Genomic DNA, 24,259 nt, shown 5'->3' with positions numbered 1-24,259 from the left:
GGTGGTTATTTGAGCCATTCTTACCTTTCTATCAGCTCGAACCAGTCTGGCCATTCTCCTCTAACTTCTGGCATCAACAAGTCATTTCCCCCCACAGAACTGCCGCTAACTGGATATTTTTTCTTTTTCGGACCATTCTCTGTAAACCCTAGAGATGGTTGTGCGTGAAAATCCCAGTAGATCAGCAGTTTCTGAAATACTCAGACCAGCCCTTCTGGGACCAACAACCATGCCACGTTCAGTCACTCAAATCACCTTTCTTCCCCATACTGATGCTCGGTTTGAACTGCAGGAGATTGTCTTAAAACATGTCTACATACCTAAATGCACTGAGTTGCCGCCATGTGATTGGCTGATTAGAAATTAAGTGTTAACGAGTAGTTGGACAGGTGTACCTAATAAAGTGTCCGGTGAGTGTACATGTACATGCACACACACATACAGTATGAAAATAAGTATTTGAACGCCCTGCGATTTTGCAAGTTCTCTCCCACTTAGTAATGACGGGCAGGTTTGAAATTTTCATGGTAGGCGCTTGTCCACTATGAGAGACAATCTAAAAACAAATTCACAAATCACAGCGTATGATTTTTTTAACAATTTATTTGTGTTATACTGCTGCGAATAAGTATTTGAACGCCTGAGAAAATGTCAATATTTGGTACAGAAGCCTTTGTTTACAATTACAGGGTTCAAACATTTTCTGTAACTTTTCACCAGGTTTACACAGTCTGAAGTAGAGATTTTGCACCACTTCCCCACACAGATATTCTCTAGATCAGGGGTGTCCAAACTTTTTGCAAAGGGGGCCAGATATGGTGTGGTAAAAATGTGGGGGGCCGACCTTGGCCGACGTCCTTTACGTTGAACAATATATTTAAGCAAATTTTAGCAAGCCATTCTGTGTGTCACATTTGCGCTATTATTTTTTTTAATTAATTATTTCAACAATATCGTAACCAGCCTTTGTGGCGTTCTTTTTCGACTTTGGGCTCCAGCGAAATACTGCTGCTGTAAAATTAAACTAGCTTCAAGTTGCTTCAATTTCTTGCTACGTATCTTCCCTGTAATCTTGTCGTACATGTCAGCGCGTCTTGTTTGGTAATATCGCCTCACATTGAAACAGCGACCGTCTATTTGCAAATGACGCAGACACAGTTGTTGCGTATTTTAGTGAAGAAATAGTCCAATTTCCATCTATCCTTGAAGCGTCGGCCGTCACAGTCAACTTTTTTTTGTTGATTGTCGGCATTTTAGAAAATTGGGAGTAAAGAGTAATACGGGGTTGTGTTGTGCTGCTGCCTTTTAGTGGGTAAATGAGGAGCAGCATTTAGTGTGTAAGCTACTTCATATTTATTAAGTCTGTGTGCGGGCCAGACGTTATTGATTTTATGACAGAGGCTGGGGGCCGGATAAAATTTGACCACGGGCCGCATTTGTCATCCCGGGCCGGATTTTGGACATGTCTGCTCTAGATCAATCAGGTTTCTGGACCGTCACTGAGAAACATGAAGTTTGAGCTTCCTCAGGAGATTTTCTATTGGGTTTAGGTCTGGAGATTGGCTAGGCCCCTCCAGAACCTTGATATGCTTTTTATGAAGCCACTCCTTGGTTATTCTGGCTGTCTGCTTCGGGCCATTCTCATGTTGGAAAACCCAGTCACGACCAATTTTCAATGCTGTAACTGAGGGAAGAGGTTATTCCCCCAAATCTCACAATACATGGTCCTGGTCATCCTCTCCTTAATACAGTGCAGCTATCCAGTCACATGTGCAGAGAAACACCACCAAACATGATGCAACTACCCCCATGGTTCACAGTAGGGATGGTGTTCTTGGGAGGGGATTCATCGTTCTTCCTCCAAACACTATGAGTGGAATTAAGACCAAAAAGTTACATTTTTGGATCTAATATGACCACATGACTTTCTCCCATGCATCCTCTGAATCACCCAAATGGTCATTGGCAAACGGGCCTCGACATATGCTGGTTTAAGCAGGGGAATTCCTTGCCACGCATGATTTTAAACCATGACGCCTTAGCGCGTATAACCAACAGTAACCTTGAAAATGTTGGTACCAGATCCTTTCAGGTCATTGACCAGCTCCTCCTATGTAGTTCTTAGCTGATTCCTCACCATTTTTAGGATCACTGAGACACTACGAGGTAGATCTTGCATGGAGCCCCAGTCCGAGGAAGATTGACAGTCAAGTTTAGCTTCTTCCATTTTTTAATAATAAATGCTCCAACAGTGGTTCTTATATCACCAAGCTGCTTAGCAATTGCCCTGTAACTCTTTCGAGCCTTTTAGAGGTCTATAATTCTGGCTTTGGTGTTTTTGGACAGCTATTTGGGGGGTATGGGGTGGACAGGTGTTTATATGCAGCTAACTGCCTCAAACAGGTCAAAAAGTCAGAATCAAAAAGTCCACCTCCACTCCACTTGTTTAGGAGAATAAGTGGAGTAGAGGTGGACTTTTTAAAGGCGACTGAAAGGTATTTGAGGCTCACAATTCTAGCTAATAGACATGTGTCCAAATGCTTACTGTTTTGTAGCAGTATAATACACATAAATTGTTTAAAAATCATACACTGCGATTTCGGGATTTTTTTTTTTTAGATTGTCTCTCACAGTGGACAAGCACCTACCAAGAAAATTTCACACCCGCTTATCATTTTCTTAGTTGGAGAACTTGGAAAATCACAGGGTGTTCAAGTACCTATTTTCCTCACTGTATATACCAGAGGTGTAAATCACCAATTTTATGACAAGACTATACAATATTGATTCTTTGGATGACAAGACTTGCCGACATTACATGGTACAAAGTCTGCCATAATTCGATTAGATTCAAGGGCTTACAATTGAGTTGTTTTTCCCAACAATATTATGTACACATTTGTGCAATGGAGTTTGCAACATTTGCAAGTTAAATTGCACTTAAAACAATGAAAATGACAAAACATTAAAAAGCAATTTTGATGTTTTTGAAAATTTTGTTGCGGAAATATTTCAGACATTTCAATGAAAACTTCTTAACAAAACAGCATGTCTAAAAAGTAGGGCTGTCATAATTATCGCGTTAACGGGCGGTAGTTATGTTTTTTAAATTAATCACGTTAAAATATTTGACGCAATTAACGCACATGCCCCGCTCAAACAGATTAAAATGACAGCACAGTGCAATGTCCACTTGTTACTTGTGTTTTTTGGAGTTTTGCTGCCCTCTGCTGGCGCTTGGGTGCGACTGATTTTATGGGCTTCAGCACACATGAGCATTGAGTAAATATTGACATCAACAATGGCGGGCTACTAGTTTATTTTTTGATTGAAATTTTTCCAAATTTTATTAAAACGAAAACATTAAGAGGGGTTTTAATATAAAATTTCTATAACTTGTACTAAGATTTATCTTTTAAGAACTACAAGTCTTTCTATACATGGATCGCTTTAACAGAATGTTAATAATGTTAATACCATCTTGTTGATTTATTGTTATAATAAAAAAATACAGTACTTATGTACCGTATGTTGAATGTATATATCCATCTTGTGTCTTATCTTTCCTTTCCAACAATAATTTACAGAAAAATATGGCAGATTTCATAGATGGTTTGAATTGCGAGTAATTACGATTAATTACTTTTTAGGCTGTAATAACTTGATTAAAATTTTTAATCGTTTGACAGCCCTACTAAAAAGATTTCCATTCGTTAATTTTGATTCAGTTGTGTTCAAATTAATCAATATATTGATCAAGATTGATTGTTACAGCCCTAAATAAAAGTTTCCAAATATTGAAATACCACCTGGCAGACCTGATTTTAGCTGCACAGAGGGGGTGAGAAGAGAGAAGATCTAAAGGTAGGAAGTGAATGTCGTGGGTGGTCTTTGCTAATAGCTGCGCCGAGCCAACACATACTCATTCATTGAACATGTTACCTCTCTGGTAGCAAGAGAAGCACATGCTACCGAGCTATTTGCATCAACGCAACTTTTCGGTTTTCTAGTAGTATGAAAAAGTATCTGAACCTTTTGGAATTTCTCACATTTCTGCATAAAATCATCAAATGTGATCTGATCTTTGTCAAAATCACACAGATGAAAATACAGTGTCTGCTGTAACTGAAACCCCCCAAACATTTATAGGTTTTCATATTTTAATGAAGATAGCATGCAAACAATGACAGAAGGGGGGAAATAAGTAAGTGAACCCTCTGCCTAAGGAGACTTAAAGAGCAATTGAAACCAATTATTACCAAACATTTTAAGTGAGGTGTGTGCCTAATCACTGATGAGTGGTTTTAAGCGGTCCTGCCCACTGTAAAACACACACTTGGTAAAAAATGTCTTGATGAGAAGCATTGTCTGATGTGCATCATGGCTCGGTCGAAAAAGCTGTCTGACGACCTGCGATCAAGGATTGTTGATTTGTATAAAGCCGGGAAAGGATATGGAGAGAGTTTGACAATGTTGCTTCTTTCCCAAGGAGTGGCCGTCCATCAAAGATGATGCCAAGAGTTCAGTGCAGAATATTGAAAGAGGTAAAAAAGAACTCTAGAGTGTATGCTAAAGACTTACAGAAATCACTGGCACAGTCCAATATCTCTGTGCAAACATCAACTATTTGTAAAGCTATGGCCAAAAATGGTGTTCATGGGAGGACTCCACGGAGGAAGCCACTGAGGTCTAAAAAAAACATTGTTGCTCGTTTAATGTTGGCAAAAAGGCATTTGGACACTCCACAGAAGTTTTGGCAAAATATTTTGTGGACTGATGAAACCAAAGTTGAATTATTTGGGAGTAACACACAACGTCATGTGTGAAGGAAAAATGGAACAACTCACCAACATTCACACCTCATCCCCACCGTGAAGCATGGTGTAGGGAGCATCATGATTTGAGGCTGTTTTCCTGCCTCAGGGCCTGGACAACTTGCAATCATTAATGGAAGAATGAATTCAAAAGTTTATCAGGATGTTTTGCAGGAAAACCTAAGGCTGTCTGTCAGACAGTTGAAGCTAAAAATAGGATGGATGCTGCAACAAGACAATGATCCAAACATAGTACAAAGTAAATCAACTTCAGAATGGTTTCAGAAGAACAAAATTGACGTTCTGGAGTGGCCAAGTCAAAGTCCAGACTTGAACCCAAATGAGATGCTGTCGCATGACCTAAGACAGTGATTCATGCCAGACATCCCAGGAATCTGAGTGAACTACAGCCGTTTTGTAGAGAAGAATGGGCCAAGATTAGTCCCGATCCATTTGCCAGACTGATCTGCAGCTACAGCAAGTGTCTGGTTGAAGTTATTGCCGCCAAAGGGGGGCACAAAATATTATATGTGAAGGTTCACTTACTTATTTTTCCCCTTCTTCATTGTTTGCATACTGTCCTCATTAAAATATGAAAACCTCTAAATGTTTGGGTGGTTTTAGTTAAAGCAGATACTGTTTTTTCATCTGTGCGATTTTGACAAAGATCAGATCACATTTGATGGTGATTTTATGCAGAAATGTGAGAAATTCCAAAAGGTTCAGATACTTTTTCATACCACTGCATTTTGGTGAAAAAAACGTGTTTCAGACAGAAACCACAATTTTAGTTACATTTTGGCCAAACATTTTCTGCCATCAACTTTTCGATTCATCTCTAGTACCCTAATTTGCGGACTATAAGCCGCAATTTTTTTCCCCTCATTTTGAATTCTGCTGTTTATATAGTCCAGTGCAGTTTATTTGTTGATTTTTTTCGGTTAATAGGTGATACTTTATTTGACAGTGGCGTCATTAGACCATCATAATTATGACATGACACTGTCATGGGCATTAATGAATGCTTATGACTGATGTCATTGTCATTCGGCAGATTTTTGTCACTAACTCCATTTATGTCCACTCGGATCATTTGCATCCATTCAAAAGTGAGATAATTTGCCGGATTACAGTAAATGACATCTGCCATCACTATTTGTTAATGCTCATGACAGTGTCATGTCATACCTATGACGATTTTATGACAGGTTTATGGCGCCACTGTTAAATTAAGTGTTACCGGTTAACATCTTTTAGTGTAACTATCCCATAATACAGTGAGGACAGCTGCGGCTTATAGCCTGGTGCGGCTTACCTATGAGCAAATGCCTTTTTCGTGTCAAATTTGGTGTGTGGCGGTTTATAATCAGGTGCACCTTATAGTCCAAAAATTGCGATGTATACACATACACACATATCCATTATGAACTTATTCATTGCCATTGATCAACTGTGATGGTTGACATTGAGTCGTCATGTTTTACTGCCACTGACGACGATAGACTAATAGTCCAAACTAATGTCACTGAGGGCTCATTCGATCGCTGCCAGCCTTCGCAGTCAAAATGCATTGGACACCTTTTGCTGCTAATGGCAGTTAATTAATTTACGTTAAAATAATTCACAAAGTTATCATTCAAAATTCCCAAATATTTTTACGTGTATACAATATATTGTTAACGAACAAAAAAATTCTAAATATAAAACAAATGTTATATATTTTTTTAAATAACCATGTTTTTAGAATACTGTATCAAAGCAAAACGGAAATACTTGTGTAAATCAAAATATTTTGCGAGAAAGGAAAAAGGTGTGTGTGTTTTTTTTCTTCTGTCTATCACCTGCTTCCCCACTTGGATCATTTCCTGCTAAACAGGAAAAATGGTGCAGTCTTGCACAATGAGTCTCCCTTTTCCGCTGCGCTCACTTCCTAGCCTCGGTGGAACTTTTTTTTTTTTTTTTTTGAACGGAAATAAGTGCCCGCTGACAGAATGACATTCTGATGGCCCGTAAAGCGCAAGTACTGTGAGGTGATCACATTTATGAAGGCAATCACCTGATTGGTTGCGCGTATCACAGCATAAATCCTCGCTTGGTCGCGTTTGATTGGTTACAAGCTTTTTAATGGCCCGTGTGACAGTCGGGTTAGTGGCCTTGTAAATGTTAATAGAATTTAGCTGTTAGCACTATAGTTTTCAATCAGTGGCTACCATTACTATGATGTCTCGTGCCACAGAGAGCGACTTTTTTTAATTCCCATATAGCACATGCTAGTCAGTGTTTTATTGCTGGGAGAGCTGGCAGCGAAAATTGTTTCAGTGTATTTGATGGCGATAGCTGTCCAATCTATTTGAAATCTGAGAGGCGGGCAGCGATCATCCCGGTTCAAATGATTGGACGTTCACTATCAAGGATGGTTCATAATATTTTAAATATTTTTTTTTAATTATTATTCAGTGTTGTTTTTGGCAGCCATTTTAATTTTCGTCTTAGTCTTAGTCTGTTGGACGATAGTACTTATTGATCTTAACCTTTGTCATTTCAAAATGTGTTTGTCTTTGTCTAGCGTTTGTTGACGAAGACTCAGACTAAATTGTTCTCGTTTTAGTCGACATTTACTCAAAAATTTTGTCTCCAAAAATAAATTTTAAAAAAGGTTTCCAACTATTTTGAATGAACATTGACAGACTAGCACATATTGTAGCATCTACAAGCATCTACAAATCTATCACATGATAATACACACTGAAGGGAAAAGGTACCGTTCTCTCACACACCATATAATTGTTTGCATTAGTCTAACACATTCATTTAACTATAGTTTAGGCAGACTTAACTCAGTGGCCTTGACACATTAAAGTTAATCACCTTATCGGAGCTCCTGAGGGGGAAATGGAAAAATGGTACCGTTTCTCATAGGCACCGTCTAACTGTTTGCATTACTCGAACACACGGAATACAATTAATCAGGGAATATTATCATTTCTCATATTTACTGTGGGACTGTACTGCTCTGACACATCTAGTGTAGAATAGATAGCACACCACAGTTTAATGAAAAAAATCAGAATAAATACACAATGCCATCTTATCATAGTAGCCCAACGTGTGCGCCACAAGCAAGATTGACGCACCAAAACTTGCAAATCAGTTCTGCAAGGACAAAGCGCTCTTTGTCCGACAACAAGTAGAGCTGGCCTGGATAACAACGTTGATAGCAGGCGCTTGGGACGTCAAGACCAGCGACGGTCGCTGTGGCAACCACATCCCATCCACACACAAACCTAAACAGCCCGAAACCGGCCAGAGAGGGATGATCCAAAAGCAATGCCCGGACACACCTTCAGCCGGCCCACTACATCACGGACTTAAAAACACTGGACACTGAGATAACACAGATTTTGCTGCTCGGAAACATGTAGCCTTGTTTTGGATCCAGAATTGTCCCTCCGTCGTCTGTTTTTGCCTTGTTTTTGACCATTGTCGACGAATAAATTGTCAACCTGCTTTCGGCGAGTCTTTTTCAAACTTTTGGAACATGGAGTCAGTACAAAGAGTTAACATGCGAGATGAACGTGCGAAATTCCACCTTCCCGGATGGCATGCTCGGAGGCACCATCGGCAGAGCAGCACTTTGTTCAGCTGTCGCTGTTTCTGTGCGGCTTGTCTGGGGAGGCGAATTTCAACAACACTCAGCGGGAAAACAGGTCATTTTCAATTAATTAGTACCCACCTGCACGCCATGAACTGTTTGCAAAAAAAATAAAAAATTAATTGTAAAGAAAGTTCCGTTAGCAATAGCCTAATGCTAACGCCACATGAGTGACACAACCAAACAGTGCTACGATGTAGGCAAGTCATTGTGAACGTGACGGAAACAATGGCGCATTTTGGTCTCATTTTAGTCTCGTCAGACGAAAATTGGCATTCATGTCGTTACTGTTTTAGTCTCCCAAGACATGTTTAACACTCATTATCGTCTGGTCATTGTCATGAAAAAAATTGTTCGTCGATGAAATATTTTCCTTTTAGTCGTCGTTGACAAAAACAACACTGTTGTTATTAATGGAAAACTCTGTTTCTACTGACTTCGAAATTTGAAATGCATCATTTTTATAACCAAAAAACCCCCGAAGAATTAAAATTATTTTTTGAAAATGATTAAGAAATCTTTTGCAACACCAGTCCAGCAACTTTTCTGACACACCTCCCATGTGTCCATTAAGTCGATGTTGATGACGCCTTGGAAGTAGAATCTGCATGGCTTAGCTCGTCCACATCAGGCAGGCTAGGTATCAGCCTCTCACTGCCGTCCGGGGTGATCAATGGCGTGGGGAAAGCCGTGCTCAGCAGGGTGGGGGATAGCATGGTGACAGACACATCAGAAATCTCAGACTCGGTGCTTTCAGCTGTTTCGGTTGTCATAGATGCGCCCACTGTGAAAGAACAAAAGGTGGATTTTAGTCACAAAAAATTGAAACATTTTTTTCCTTCTACAATGTTAAAAAAACTTTATGGTAAAATACCAGCCAGAATTTTCCTATGAGTAAAACAGTATAACGCGTTGGTGACTGAAATTTTACGGTAGATTTTTGAACTTATGTTTTCTCTTGAATTGAAATTCATGCTAGAAAACATTCAATACTGTAATTATTTTATACTGTGATCCATATGTAACAGGATTAAAAGTATTGAAGTCGAGTTTGCTAACTACTGAGCTACTGAAGACCAGTTAGAGCAAGTGCTGTACATGTAATTTAGGTGAATTGGCTCAGTGGTCAGCACACTCAACTGCCACAGTGACAATACGGATTCAAAAACTGGCTGGAAAGAGAAAGGAGAAAGTAATGATATCACTTCCACCAATAGAATGGCTACGCATACTTTTTACAGTTGTTTGCTGTAAAACATGAGTTAAAATGTCATTTTTTAAATTAGTTGTTGAAGGGATCCTCTGATTTAAAGACTTTTAGGCTTTAATAAGCCCCAATTGTTCTCTTTTACTAAATATGTTATGAGAACCACATATATTACTGCCATTAATTTAAAAATCTACGATATTTAGTGCATGTTTTGACCTACGGAGGGTGCCATGTTTTACGCGCACAATGCACGCTGGGGTTGATGATGCGGTTGGCCTGGACATGGAGAAAAGCTGTGCACAGCTAGCAAGCGAAGCTAGTATGATGACTGGTATGATTTTGTCACATTCTGCTGCTGATCAGATTGTTTTGTTACGGAGATGTGGGATGAGATCCCGGTGTCGTATGTGCATCCAATTCCAGCTCATCAGCAGTGTCTTTAAACCGATCCTAGGCGGCTTGTAATGACTTGCTGCCATTTGACAGTTTGTATATCCCTTCGTTGTTAGTGCCATCATTGCCTTGTTTTTTTTCGTTTGTCTCACCATGGTTTTCCCTCTGTTTTTTATTTTTTTATTTTATTAATCTCGAGCTACCAGCGTGTACTCTTTTTGTGTCTCCCTTTTCGTGACCGCTTGTTTTTTTTGTGTGTGTGTTGAATAAACTCTTTTACGCAATCCCTATGTTCTTGTTGTCTGCTTGATGTCTGAAGTGAGACTCATTTTTTAAATTCCGTGGTCATACCAGCTGCAATTTCTTTTCAGTTGCGTTTCCCTTTCAGGTTTTACCGCACAGAAAAACAGCGCATGTGGGTTGCGATTGCTTTATATGGAAAATCATGACTCTAACAGAAGCTCTAAGCTAAAATATAGTCCTGTGGTCTAAGTGCTTGTCTGTTGCACGGGAAGCACAGGTTCGAATCCTTCCGGAGACTTACATTTAATGCTGCTCATTTTGTGAAATATCGACAGTGCTGTCCTGCTCATCACTTTTCCCCTCGCGTTCAAATTGGAAGGGCAGAAACGACAACATGTTTATGTAGCTAATGAGTGACACTGCACAGCATTGCATTGTCAAAAACAATGGCGACCAACTAGCATACGCGGAGTTTAAGGGGGGCTGACGGGGCCAGGCCCCCCTGGTAGCTGAAAAGTGTCATTGCATGTAATTGACTCTCCTATATATTTTATTTTTAAATGAAGTTCTCCGATAAAATGTTTTTTTTATAAAAGTTGTAAAGCAATAAAACAAACAACAAAAATGAATGAAATGAACACAAAACAATTTCTATAATGGATCAAAATTATAGTCATTTGCTTTGCATAGCCAAAACCACCTGAAGACTGAAGAGGCAAGATGGATATATGAAATTTTTTCAAACTTAAGATTTCAAAAGCGACAACAACGACTAAGCAAGAACCAAGGATTAAAAATGTGGATCAAGAAACGCCAGAGACCACCGCCAAAATGGTGAGCGGAGTTTCAATTCGCCCCATTAAAGACGCTAATTGTCCAACAGAGCCACCACCGGCGTCTTGCCAATGTAGTTACTTCCCATAAAAAAATGTATCCCACGGTAGCGCACATGCACACACACACAAACACACATTAATTATAAGTTATGTCGACTTAAACAATTAATTGAAGCCAGAAAAGAACCACAGTTATATATTTTGGACATCGACGTTTATTAATCTGGAGAAACTCCATACAGGACTTGAATTAAAGTAATAACAGTTATAGGTCATCCTACGAGTAAACCAGTAAAACCGCCTTTTTTTGCATTCAATACATATGTTACATTATACGACAAAAAAAAAAAGTCTTTTTTTTGTACATAACTACATCACCCAAACACGTAAATGATGCATATCAGTACAACGCAGTGGCTATGCCCAGGGGATACAATTTTTGACATGGGTAACTACATTAGCACGACACCGGCGGACGTACCATATTCAATGGATGACAATCCTGGCGAAAAGTATAGCTGTCTTAAGCAGCCTGATTTAGAATTCCCCCCAAGAATGATGGGGACACAAAAAAATGCTCATTTTCAACTTATTATTATCAATATTTTTGTTAAGTTAATTTTATTGCTAACACTGCGTTTCGGGGTCATCCACATGCTGTATTGTGCCCCCCCTGCCCCAAAGTCAAACTCCGCTTATGCCTACTAGCTAAACAAATATTATTAAAAGGAAAACATTAGGAGGGGTTTGAATATCAAACTATTATAACTAGGGTTGTTCCGATCATGTTTTTTTTGCTCCCGATCCGATCCCGATCGTTTTAGTTTGAGTATCTGCCGATGCCGATATTTCCCGATCCGATTGTTTTTTTGTTTTTTTTTTTGCTCCTGATTCAATCTCAATCATTCCCGATAATTTTTCCCGATCATGTACATTTTGGCAATGCATTAAGAAAAAAATGAATAAAACTCAGACGAATATATACATTCAACGTACAGTACATAAGTACTTTATTTGTTTACTACGACAATAAATCCTCAAGATGGCATTTACATTATTAACAGTCTTTCTGTGAGAGGGATCCATGGATAGAAAGACTTGTAATTCTTAAAGGATAAATGTGACTTTGTATGTTGTGACTAAATACTGCCATGTAGTGTATTTGTTGAGCTTTCAGTAAATGATACTGCTGCCATTTAACTTCTGCCCAAATGCATAATGGGAAGTGTAACCATGACTGTGCGTCGTGGTACCAATTGATATATCTTCTCTGCATTGGGAAATAACATAGGGTGTTAAGAAAAAGATCAACTACTACCTTTCTTCCCCACATTGCTTGCCACAAAATTTCTAATTATTGAGAGAGGGATGGTAAGGCTTTAGCCAATTAAAAAAAGGCTTCAAAGGCTGCCAAAATTCTCTCTACTCATTTTACGTTGCCTTGCAACTCGATGAATACGTAAGATGGGGCCATTATAAATTGAACGCGAAAATGCGTGAATGGCTAGTGCAGCGCATGCGTTAAATATGTAGTAAATGTTATTACCGCTGTTAACTCGATAAATTTGATAGCCCTACTTTAAGCCAAAACTACAGACTCTGGATGAGTGTAAGACATTTTGTCTGTGACATTACATACAATTAGAAAACAATTTAATTAAAAAAATATATATATATTTAAAAAAGGCATGTCCGATATTTTTTCGCCGATTCCGATGCATTGAAAATGACGTGATCGGACATCTCTAATTGTAATGCATACTAACATTTATCTTTTAAGAACTACAAGTCTTTCTGTCCATGGTCCTTTCAGTTTTCCTATTTTTTAACAGTACAAATCTGGCAACCACAGCTGCTAGTATTTTACCATAAATTTGTGGGGTTATTTTTAAACTTCTTTTAAAAGTGTATTTTTACTTTATTGGCTGCCAATGACAGTCATAGATGTGCAATCCGTGTGAACCGGGATAGTTGACTGCGAATTAACGAATGTTCATTTGGTTCAGTTCAAATGGATTAGATGTCTGCCAGTGATAAAGAAATTTAAATTGACTGGACGTTTTCTATTGACACCATTTGTTTTTTCAGTGTTATGCATCCAACATGTGACAGCATCAAAATATGAATGATGAGGTGCTGAGGGCTGCACCTGTCCTCGGATCCTTCACCCCGTGCCCTCTATGGGTCACTTATTGTTTTTTCACCAGAATGGCTCGGATACCGTGCTGTGAAATGGCAGCTGTTGCCGGATCGTCTCGGTCAAAGAGCTAAGAGAGGGCCCAGGAGGGGGCTTCTTAAAAATAATTCTACTTTTCTTAGCTCTTTTTTTGTCCTCTCAAACTTTAAACAAAAGTGGAATTAAACTGATTTGACTCTCATGCTGATCCAACTGTTTGGAAAAAGGCTAGAGTGGGTTTGAGAGATTGGGGGGCAGCAGACTGAAGCCCCTCCCTGTTAGATAGAATGTCAGGTCAGCAGCCATGCTGCGGTGAGGAATGTGCGTGAGTTGAAAGCGGCAGCGTTTACGCGCGGGCCACGCTGAGTTGGCATCTCAAGCAGTCGATGCACGAGAGAGGTTTGCTATTTCTTTGGCTTTTTGTGGTCAGCTCACACACGAGTGGGCACACTGCAAACCTGAGTTACGGCGGCGGTTCGGTCTCACCTCGCCTCTCGACTCGAGCCCAGAAGTCCGAAACGGCCTTGGAAATGTCGCGGGTTTCCCTCAAGCCCTTTTGCCACCGGCGCAGCTCCTGCACGTGAGGCTGTGCCCTGACCTACATAACATACAACAACATCACACACTTACAATTGCTGCCAGGCCCTCCCAGTAAAAATGGATTGGACGTATATCACCCTAAATGGCAGCTAATGAGTGAAATTGAAATCGAATAGAATGTTATATAAACCATGAACTGTATTGTTAATTAATTTATGATGGTGACAGTTTGAATCTGTGCCACATTAATTAACATTATTTCATATGGGAGAACTGTCACAGATTGGAATGGTTGACTTTGGAAGTAGCACTTATTTGTCCTCATGCTATGTCTGCAAGATGACGGGTAGAAAAATAAAGGCAAACGAATCACAATTGATTTTAAAAAAAGTGAATACAGAATTACTAAAATTAATATAAACACCAACACAAAGTAGTGAAAAAAAAATCCTTTGTTAAAGGGAAAGAAACCGCCAATTGTAATTTTCGGACTATAAGCCGCTACTTTTTTCCACCATTTTGAATCCTGCGGCTTATAGTCCAGTGCGGCTTATTTGTTGATTGTTTTTGGTTAATAGGTAAAACTTTATTTGACAGCAGCATCATAAGGCCGTCATAATTATTACATGACACCAGAGGTTGCGCTAGACATTTTCGTTGTCTGTCATTTTGACTGACAGGGTCATAAAAATCCGGTCATAATCTATTTTTACCCGTCACTTAAATTTTTAAAATGATAATGATGACATATTCAATAGTATTTAGTTTTCATTCATTTTTTATTAATATTGTAACGCTTGCTTAGCGGCGAAAAATTCGACACTGAAGTCGTGGTATTTTTCTCCCTCTTTTTACTCTGCTTACCGCCAACAACACCAACAAAACAACAACTCCGCCCCCAAAGAAAAAGAGGCAACTATATAGACCCCAATCACCAACGTCACACAATGATCTTAATTGTGGTTGTCAGCCCAAAATCTTCTAAATATATATTAAATGCATCTTACCAGATATAAAATGACTACTACATAGTCTGTGGTGATCGTTTGGTGCCCAGATTTCTTGTCAAATTACAGCAGTCCATCTCGCTCTCCTCTTCGGGTCTCTCAGAATACGGTAGAACTTCAAGTCTCTCCGTCTATCTTCTCTGTTACTGCAACCAACCGCCACACACGCCTTCACCATTTTGATTATTAATGTTAACGAGCAGAAAAACACGCCGTAATAGGAGGCATGTACGTAGCGGTAATGAGACGACGAGCTGACACACAATATGGCGGCTCCAGTCAGGGGGGCGGAGTTGTGACGTCATGTGATTGGGGTCTATACACAGGCGGCAATCTAGTCCACCAATTGGATGACGCGCTGGCACACCGGGTGCACCAATAAGAACCTCGCGTTGATGTGTCAATCACGGTGCTGCCGCCAGACCCCGGTGACGCTACAATATTCTGACAGAATAGCCAACGACGTCATGCATTAAGAGAGACAATAGCTATGCTCACTCGCCACCCTGTGGTCTGGGGTGTGAATTGCAACCTGTCAAAATGACGGACGGACTTCAGTTTTTTCCGTCACCGTTTTTAAAAATTGGTCAACGACGGAAAATATTCGGTTAACGCGACCCCTGCATGACACCATCATGGGCATTACTGAAGGTTATGACAGATGTCGTCCAGCAAATTATGTCACCAACTCAATTTATGTCCAGCTCTTTCACATCCATTCAAAAGTGAATTAATTTGCCAGATAACACTAAATGACATCTGTTATATGCATTCATTAATGCTCATGACAGTGTCATGTCATAATTATGATTATCTAATGACAGATTTATGGCACCACTTTCAAATAGTTGTACCAAATCCCATAACTAGCAATTAATGAAACAACTGGAACAGTAACTGAAGAAATAATTAGCACAGAACATGAAATTTGATTGCTTTTTACATCTGGAGCGCTGCAGTGAATGCTAGGAGGCATGTTGGACAACAACAGTGTTGACAGCAGGTGGCAGCAAAGGTTGACTGTCTCTCCCAAGGGAGCAGAGATGGCCAAATGAAGTTTTTTGAAGCAATGAAGCTTTGCAGCCAATCGGTTCAAAGCTTTATGGTGGTTCATTTTGTCTTATGACAGTGTTACCGTTTAATCTTTTGAAGTAAATATCCCATAATACAGTGAGGCAGCTGTGGCTTATAATCCAGTGCGGCTTATTTTTGAACAAATGCAGTTTTCGTGTCAAATTTGGTGGGTGGCGCCTTACAGTCACGTGTGCCTTATAATCCGAAAATTACGGTAATTCAAATAACCATGCAAAAGATGGTTACTCAAAACATTTAAGTATGAGATCATTGATTTCTTAATGTCTGATAATGGAGAAAATACTGCTTAAACACACAACAATTACAGCTAATTGAAATACTGCCATTTTGTGACATTAGTTAACCCACAGGCATACGCACTGAGGCCATATCCACACATAGCAAGGCTTTTTAAAAACAGGAATTTTGCCTATATGTCAAGAAAAATAACTCAACATCCACACCACCTCGTTAATAGGAAAAAATATCCATACCCAACTGCATAAGTGCGTTTTTTTTTTTTTTTTTTTTATGTGTTTATTTTAGATATTTCTTGATGTCCATTCAATCACAGAGTGAATAACAAAAAGTAAAATGGTTCAACGATCATATTTTGGCTTGTGAGATGTTTGTGAACTGTTAGCATATTAGCACGGGTCGCTTATATTTTAGCAAATTTGCAGATGTCTTTAATACATTCGCAATGTTTATGTGAGTCCCTGAATGTAAACACGGGTCGCACATATGACACTTTTTGTTGCAGGCAGTGACGTTTCGACTGTTAAAAAAACGCAAACCTCTGGTTATTAATGTACACATGACGACTCATAAAACGCCGTTTTTGCAAATCTTCACTTTAGTCGGAGTTTTTAAAAACCCTCATTTTTAATGCCCAAAATGTGCGTCTGCGTGTGGATGATAGGCAAAACTGTCGAAAATATTCCACTGCTACGTGTAGACGTGGCCTGAGACTCGACCACAGGTTACTGTGATAATGGGTATTAATAACACAATCACAAGAAATCGGGCAATCTGGGGTGCCGTATTTTTCGGACGATAAGTCGCACCTGAGTATCAGTCGCACCAGCCATAAAACGCCCAACGAAGAGGAAAAAAACATATATAAGTCGCATTTTGGGGGGGAAATTTAATTGATGAATGGTAAATGGTGTTACACTTATTATAGCGCTTTTCCACCTTTTAAGGCACTTTACACTATCTCACAATCCACCTACTGGTGACGCAGCACCAGGAGCAACGTGGGGTTCAGTGTCTTGCTCAAGGACACTTAGACGTGTTCATCAGGGTGGAGAATCAAACCCACAACCTCTGGGTTGGGGGACAATTACTCTACCACTGAGCCACGCCACCCCAAAAATCCAACACATAGAACAGATACAGTATGTCAGCTTGAAAGGCAATTTAAAATAAAAATACAACACAGAACAACATGCTGAATAAGTGTACAGTATGATAATGTTACATGATGCATGAACAACGAAATGCGAACGTGGCAGTTAACGTAACATAGCTATTAAGAGTTCATCAAAAAACTATAGCACAAAGAACATAAGCTAACAAGTTTACCAATCCATCAGTGTCACTCCAAAACATCAAAATAACATGTGAAATGATATAATAATGTGTAAATAATTTTTCACATAAGTCGCTCCAGACTGTAAATCACACCCCCAGCCAAACTATGGAAAAAACTGCGACTTGTAGTCCGAAAAATATGGTAATTGCATTTGATTGGCTACAAAAAGTGTGTCAACATTGATAAATGGCTGCCTCCATGTCAGGAGGAAACTTCCTTGAAATATTGGTGTTTATCTACATCTTTCTCCACTATTACACATCACAAAAAGGATATTGTTATTTTTCAGTTTATTACACAAGATTATTTCCGCTGGGATGCACATGATAGACGTGTTCTCATTGCCTTTAAGAGGGATGGAGCACATTCCTACTACGCAGTCACTGCCAACCCTCCCAGTTCAAAAGGATTGAACATCTATCACCGTTAATTACAGTGAATGCATTAAAAATGGCAATCCTGGCTGTCAGCATGCAGTCTAAGACTCGAATTAAATCTCTCGAACTGCGTCAATGCCTTCCCATGACACGTTCGACTAGTACACAAGTTCCATTTAGCTGTTTCACATCTTCGCCGTCTGAGGTTTCAGTTTTATCAACGAGTTGAGGAGTCTTACAGGACAGATTCTCTGCCTGAGCGTAGCTGCGGACTGGCCTTTCTTTTCAAACGATTCATGTACGGCGGCAAACAATTCATTCAGGCGGAAACACAGACCCACTTTTACTGTTGACTCCACTGCGAACTGGGTGACTGCCAGTATGTGTGTGTATGTGTACCACTCTCAGCTCTTTTCGCCCTTATGTCAAGTAGAATCAGCACTCACTCTGCCCCACTTTTTTTGACAATAAACGGCACACAGGGAGCACAAGAGCTCACCAAATGAATGAATGTGAACTCCGAACAGCAAACTGAAAGAGTGGTAACCCCTAAAATAGGTAGATTCTATCTTTTTGGCTTCGTGTTTGTGTTTAAGAACATATAAAGAAATTACCATCAAACCTGCTGTTTGTAATATTAAATGGAAGAGGTGATTAAGTTTTTGGGTAATGAAGTCAAAGGTCAGAGGTCAGAAAAGTTATCAACAACTTGACAATGGATTTGTCTATTTAACTCAAATTTGTACAGTAGGTGATATGATGACAAGAGAATGATTGATGACATTTTAGAGCATGAGGCAAGGTACTGCCAATTCTACCAAATATGACAACGCTTTGAATTTGGCTGCTTAGGCTCAAGTCTGCCCTCTCAAGGTGCTCCTCTAGTATAAAGACCACGCAGGGTGTGTTTATCACAGCGAAACCCCACTCACGTTTATTGGAAGCATTCAGATTGTTGGTGGAATATTTTGTTAAGGGCAACCAGATTAAGCAACCAGGCAACAGAGGAAAGTTCCATGTGTTGGGAGTCTTCACAAAAAAAGATGTTTGACGTTCATTTACATTTTCAGTTAGTGAATTTATTTGACATTGTTTTATGTGAGGTCATAGACTTCACTATCAGTTGACTGGACACGGGGCAGATCCGTAGGGGTCCTATTTTCAAAATTTCAATTCTAAACCAAAGCCGCTAGCGACCTAAAATCAAAACAGGCATCTCCCTTAGTCATAAATGAGTTTCCATGAGCAGTGACATAAAAAAAATTCCAACTCGTTCCCTAATAAAATCCTGTTTTTTTTTTTTTTTTTAGATGCACAAAAATCAACAAATGCAGAGATAATCACTAATATTTTCAGGATCAATAGCAATATTTTACATATCATAGAAGATTTGACTGTAAAGTTACGCTATTGTGTATGAATACAACAGAGTGGCCATCACAAAAGAAAGAGCTTTTTAAGTTGAAAATTCTTGTGAATAAATATGTACATCCTGTAATTTCTATAGATATAAACATAGAACAGTCTAGATTCTTGGTTAAAAGCAAAAAAAATGGGCAGTTAAACTCATTTTGCGTGAATATTTCAAGCTAAAGTTAAGCAAATTTTTTCCATGCATTTTTTTCACAACGTTTCAAAGTGCGTGAATACATGGGGATATTTTATACAATAATTACTTGAATCCTCGACCAAATCACTCTTTAGACACTCCTGCCTGCTTGTTTGCAGCAAAACATTTGTCCTTTTTCCACCTTAATCCGGCTTTTGAACGCAGCGTGTGTTTATCACAGTGAAAGCAAAACGCTCTGCCTGGGTCGACCCCCAGTGGGAAGGCGTGGCGCAATGTTTTTGGGAGCTGTCTTGTCAACTGATGGTGAAATCTATGGTGAGGTAGACCTAAAGTTTTTTTCTAAAAATGTATTTTTTAATAGTTTGGGGGATTTGGAACAGATTATTTGCATTCACATTTTCTATGGGAAAAATAGATAATAATAATGAGGAATAATCATGAAAACTGAGGATTTAGAAAAATAATCATGCCTAATTTAAAGCTCAGGCCTCAAACTCGCAGCACGGGAACAAAATCCGGTACCACTGCACCAATTTGTATGGCCCGTGAAAGCAAACCATACGTTAACTCCATATTTCTTGCTAAAATACCAAATTGCAAATTGTTGTCACTTTTAAAAACATTTAGTAATTCAATGAATTAATAAAATCTGTGTTTCTGTTGTGATAGTTAGCAGAAGTATGCATGTGTCATAACTCGTTGGCTGCTACTGAAGACGATAACACATCCAATACATTTGAACTGGGAGGGCTGGCAACGACCATTCGATCGCTCCCAGCTCTCTCAGTTCAACTGAATTGGATGTCTATCACTGTCAATGGCGTCGACTTGGTTAAGACACAACCAAGTACAGTTAGTTGAATCATAACCCATCCTAAAATAAGCAACAACCTCTCAAAACGCAACGGCATCCACGTGACTTCGGGAAGCCGAGAGCTAAACCCCGACCGCTTTCTCGCGGATCCTTTGCATTATTAAAGGCTTTACATAATTTCTTTGCTGACAACTTGCTTTTCTATTTTTTCTCACCCTACGCTTCAGGCGGCCATTACACGGTAGAACCTTGAAGATGAAAACCTCACACCCAAACGTTTGACAGTTTGTCTGCCTAAATGTGAAGCCTGTTTATTACGTGGTGTCTTAACCATCAGTTGAGTGAGTGTGTGTATCCATATGTGTTTGCATTACAGTCAAAGGCATGCATGGACGAATGGATTAGTGAGCGGTGTTAAGGCACACAGTGTAAAGACGATTATGTAATGCATTGAGACCCCCTTGGTCGAGTTTGACAGGAGCAGTGACGAGAGACAATCGCATTAGGAGAGCTTGTTTTCCACTCCTGTACACTGTGTGCAATGTTTTCATGCAGATGTGGAATATCCAGCACACACACACACAAAACGTTTTTTTTTTCTTGTTACACTGCAGTCAAAGCTGCGTCACAGAGGTTATATAACAAACGAGAAAGGGTAAGAGTGTGTGTGTATGAGAGCTCCAGGCTGACAAGAGCAGGAATTTTGCTTGACTACAAACGATAATCCTACAGGGATATTATAACGTCAGAAATATTTTGCTGTTCAAAATAGAAGACAGACGGAAATAGGGATTTATTTGCATACTTTCTTTTGAGAAAAAGGGTCTATTTAAGAGATACAGAAGCAACTCGTAACTCAAGGCGCAATTGGATGTTTATTGTTGGAGATGTGGTGCAACTCATCTAATCCTGTACTCCTCTTGCTAAGCAGAAGATTAGAAACAGCTATTAGCTCTCAATAATTAATACCTTTTGACAATGTCAATCAAAACTGAACATTTGTTGTGCACTTGTGGCAACTAAACAGATTAATAATTAGTTCCGTCCATACGTGATCACATCCTTTTTGCAAGGGCACAATGTGACGGACGCACAACACAACACGCAAACACGCACTAAGTCACAGCGTGCCTAAAATATCTTGTGTACCATAAATAAGTTATGATGGGCTTGTGTCCTCAAAGACACCAAAACCCTCAGTCAACCTTGCTGCCTTTTTTGTGCTGTATTCAGGGAAAAGTGCTCTGTCATTTTAAAAAGGACACTCACAATTCAAGTATAAGTTAACTTTTATATACGATTTCAGTTTTTTACCTCCATGAGATACGCAGTACGCACAAAATAGCCACTTTTTTTCTTCTGCACATTGTTGTTTTATTGCTGAGAGGGCTGGCAATGAAAATTCACATTTCAGTGTCATTGACGGCAATAGCTGTCCAATCCATTTTGACTGAGAGAGGCTGAAATCGATCAGCCAGTCAAAATGGATTGAACGTCTATCAGCCGATGAGGTCCACGCAGGCATTGTACTTTCTGTATTACGGAATTAATGCTCAAACAGCAGTTTAAAGGGAAAAACAACACTTAAGGCTGGTTTATGCTTCTGCGGCTGACCTATGCCATTAAGGCAGACCCAATTTACGACCCTCCGCCGTAGCCTGACGTGCACCTCCACAAAATGCTGACTTCGTATCACGTCAACACGTGGTGGCGTGACGCAAATGGACTGTGATTGGTCCGCTCAGGCTGTTGTTTCCAGTTCAGCGCGAAATCACCGCCATTTACAAACTTTCTTGGGCTACACTCAAAAATGGACCAAGTCGACGAGAGGATCATCGAACAAAAGACCCACAAGTACGACCACCTGTACAATGTTTCGTCAAGAATTATAAAAATTGCCAAATGGCAAGCAATTCATGGAAGCAGATTGCTGAAAATGTGGAGCTGGAGGTCAGTAAATGCATAAAAAGATGGAAGAAACACAGAGACAAGTACCGTATTCATTCATTCATTCATTTTCCATGCCGCTTATTCCTCACGAGGGTCGCGGAGGTGCTGTATTGGCCCGAATATAACACGGCCCTGATTATAAGACGACCCCCTCTTTTTCAACACTCAAGTTTGAAAAAAGACTTTCTGAACGCCAAATTAAATTTTTTATAGAAAATAATTACAGTGCATCCGAAACAAATGATTATAACAACATATTTGAGAGAAAACACATGTTATTTTGCCTCATTCAAATCTTAATATTTGAACATTTAAATTGTAAACTAAAGTGCAATCACATTCGTAAATGAATGGCTTCTGTTTTTTTTAATGTAAATAAAGCAATCTATTGTGATAAAACAACAAAATTGCAATCATTGCATTAACCATCAAAGTGAAGTCTAACTGTAACTGTAGCCTTGAAACAAATCTGAATAAGGAAAAACATTGCCAAAAAAAAAAATTGCAAACTGGTTAAACTAAAAAGAGTAGCTGAGATCTGTCATGACAGACATCGCTTCAATGATATCTGGCGCCATCTAGCATCATGAATGGGGAGAGTAGAAGAGATCTGTCATGACAGAACATCGATTCAATGATATCTGGCGCCATCTAGCGTCATGAATGGGTAAATGTCTAGACCGCGAATATAAGACGACCCCCTCTTTTTCACTCTTATTTCACTGCAAAAAACACCATCTTGTATTCGGGCCAATATGGTATGTGTGTGTTCGTAAGCAAATAGCTACACGAAGCGGTCACCCAGCCAGCCAAAAACTGCCAGCTTTTTGTCTTTTTATGTCGTATTTTTGCTTGGTGCATTTTATCATTTATTTTGTACATGTTTGCTGTGAGTCTGTGCTGTATTTACATTTAAACTGACGGTCCATTCGCACATTGACGTGACTCATCATCTTCAGACTTGGATAACTGCAGCAGCTGGGGAAACCTCCATGCCGTCCGTGGAATAAAATAAATAATAAATATCGGTGGAAACTGATTACTCTACACAAGCACTTTATTATGCTTGTTGTTGACACTTGCGTATGTAAATCTGATTTTGGTAGATTGTTTTCTTCTTGGAGATGAAATGCATGTGGGGCAGCTTAGGTTTTTTTTTTTTTTTTTTTACGTAGCGTTTTTACAGTTGTCGTCATATTTTTGGAATCAAAGCACCGTGTACCGGAATAATATTCCGGCCCTGAATCTTATACCAGTACTGCGTTCCTGACCTGAATCTTATACCTGAACTGCGTTCCTGACCGTTCTGGCCCACTTTCACCCCTGGTTGTAATTCCACCAGTTCTCAACCTCGACTGTTTAGTGGTCGGACAGACCACTTCTGCAACAGTCTTGTGCGTCACCTACACCTCATTTGCATTATCAACATTTGTTGTTCAATGTTGATGAGCTGAAGATCCACATTCAATCGTTCCATCTCCGTTGCCATCGTTGTCTAACCGGAAGAAAACCCAAGGAATTCGACAAGGGTCTCCTAAGACCACACAAACACAACTCAACACCCCTCTATTGGCTTGGCAGTGAATTACAGAGCAACAGAACGCAGAACTTCGAATGATCATTGACGACATAGAGTCACCGCAACGCAGAAGCATAAATTAGGATTTACTTTTAATGACCGTTATATGAAAGCAGCTTGCTTATTTAAGTACAGAAATCGGGAATTTCTTAAACCCTTTTTTAATTAAAATTTTTAATCACAATTAATAGAATTATTTTCTTGCGATTATCTACGTTTAATTGCATTGTCATGCAAACAAAATAATAATAAATTCAAAAGTAGTATATAGAGTAGTAAGTAGTAATGCGCTCTCAACGCTAAGCTAAGTAGCTTAACTGATGCTAGGAATCTGCGCCGTGTTGGGGCATGCTGTTCATTATTGAATCTGTTCAGAATATAGACTCAAATTAAGCAGAAAAAAGGGTTTACTATTTCTTTGGTGGCT

At 39.4% G+C, this 24,259-nt stretch overlaps 1 protein-coding gene across 1 annotated transcript in view; it reads right to left on the bottom strand.

Moving 5' to 3' along the window:
* Positions 1-5,507: 5,507 nt before the first annotated feature.
* Positions 5,508-24,259, bottom strand: part of iqck (IQ motif containing K) — a 38,029-nt gene continuing 19,277 nt past the window's right edge. The window contains exons 9-10 of the mRNA XM_057860676.1: positions 13,811-13,922; positions 5,508-9,250 (exon numbers count right to left, since the gene is read on the bottom strand). Coding sequence (XP_057716659.1) covers positions 9,036-9,250; positions 13,811-13,922 — 327 coding nt within the window. The 3' untranslated portion in view covers positions 5,508-9,035. The remainder of the gene's footprint in view (positions 9,251-13,810; positions 13,923-24,259) is intronic.

Source organism: Corythoichthys intestinalis, chromosome 16 (assembly GCF_030265065.1).
Source record: "Corythoichthys intestinalis isolate RoL2023-P3 chromosome 16, ASM3026506v1, whole genome shotgun sequence".
NCBI classification, from domain to species: domain Eukaryota; kingdom Metazoa; phylum Chordata; class Actinopteri; order Syngnathiformes; family Syngnathidae; genus Corythoichthys; species Corythoichthys intestinalis.
Note: the sequence above shows the minus strand (reverse complement) of the source record. Positions and strands in the feature narration are given on the sequence as shown.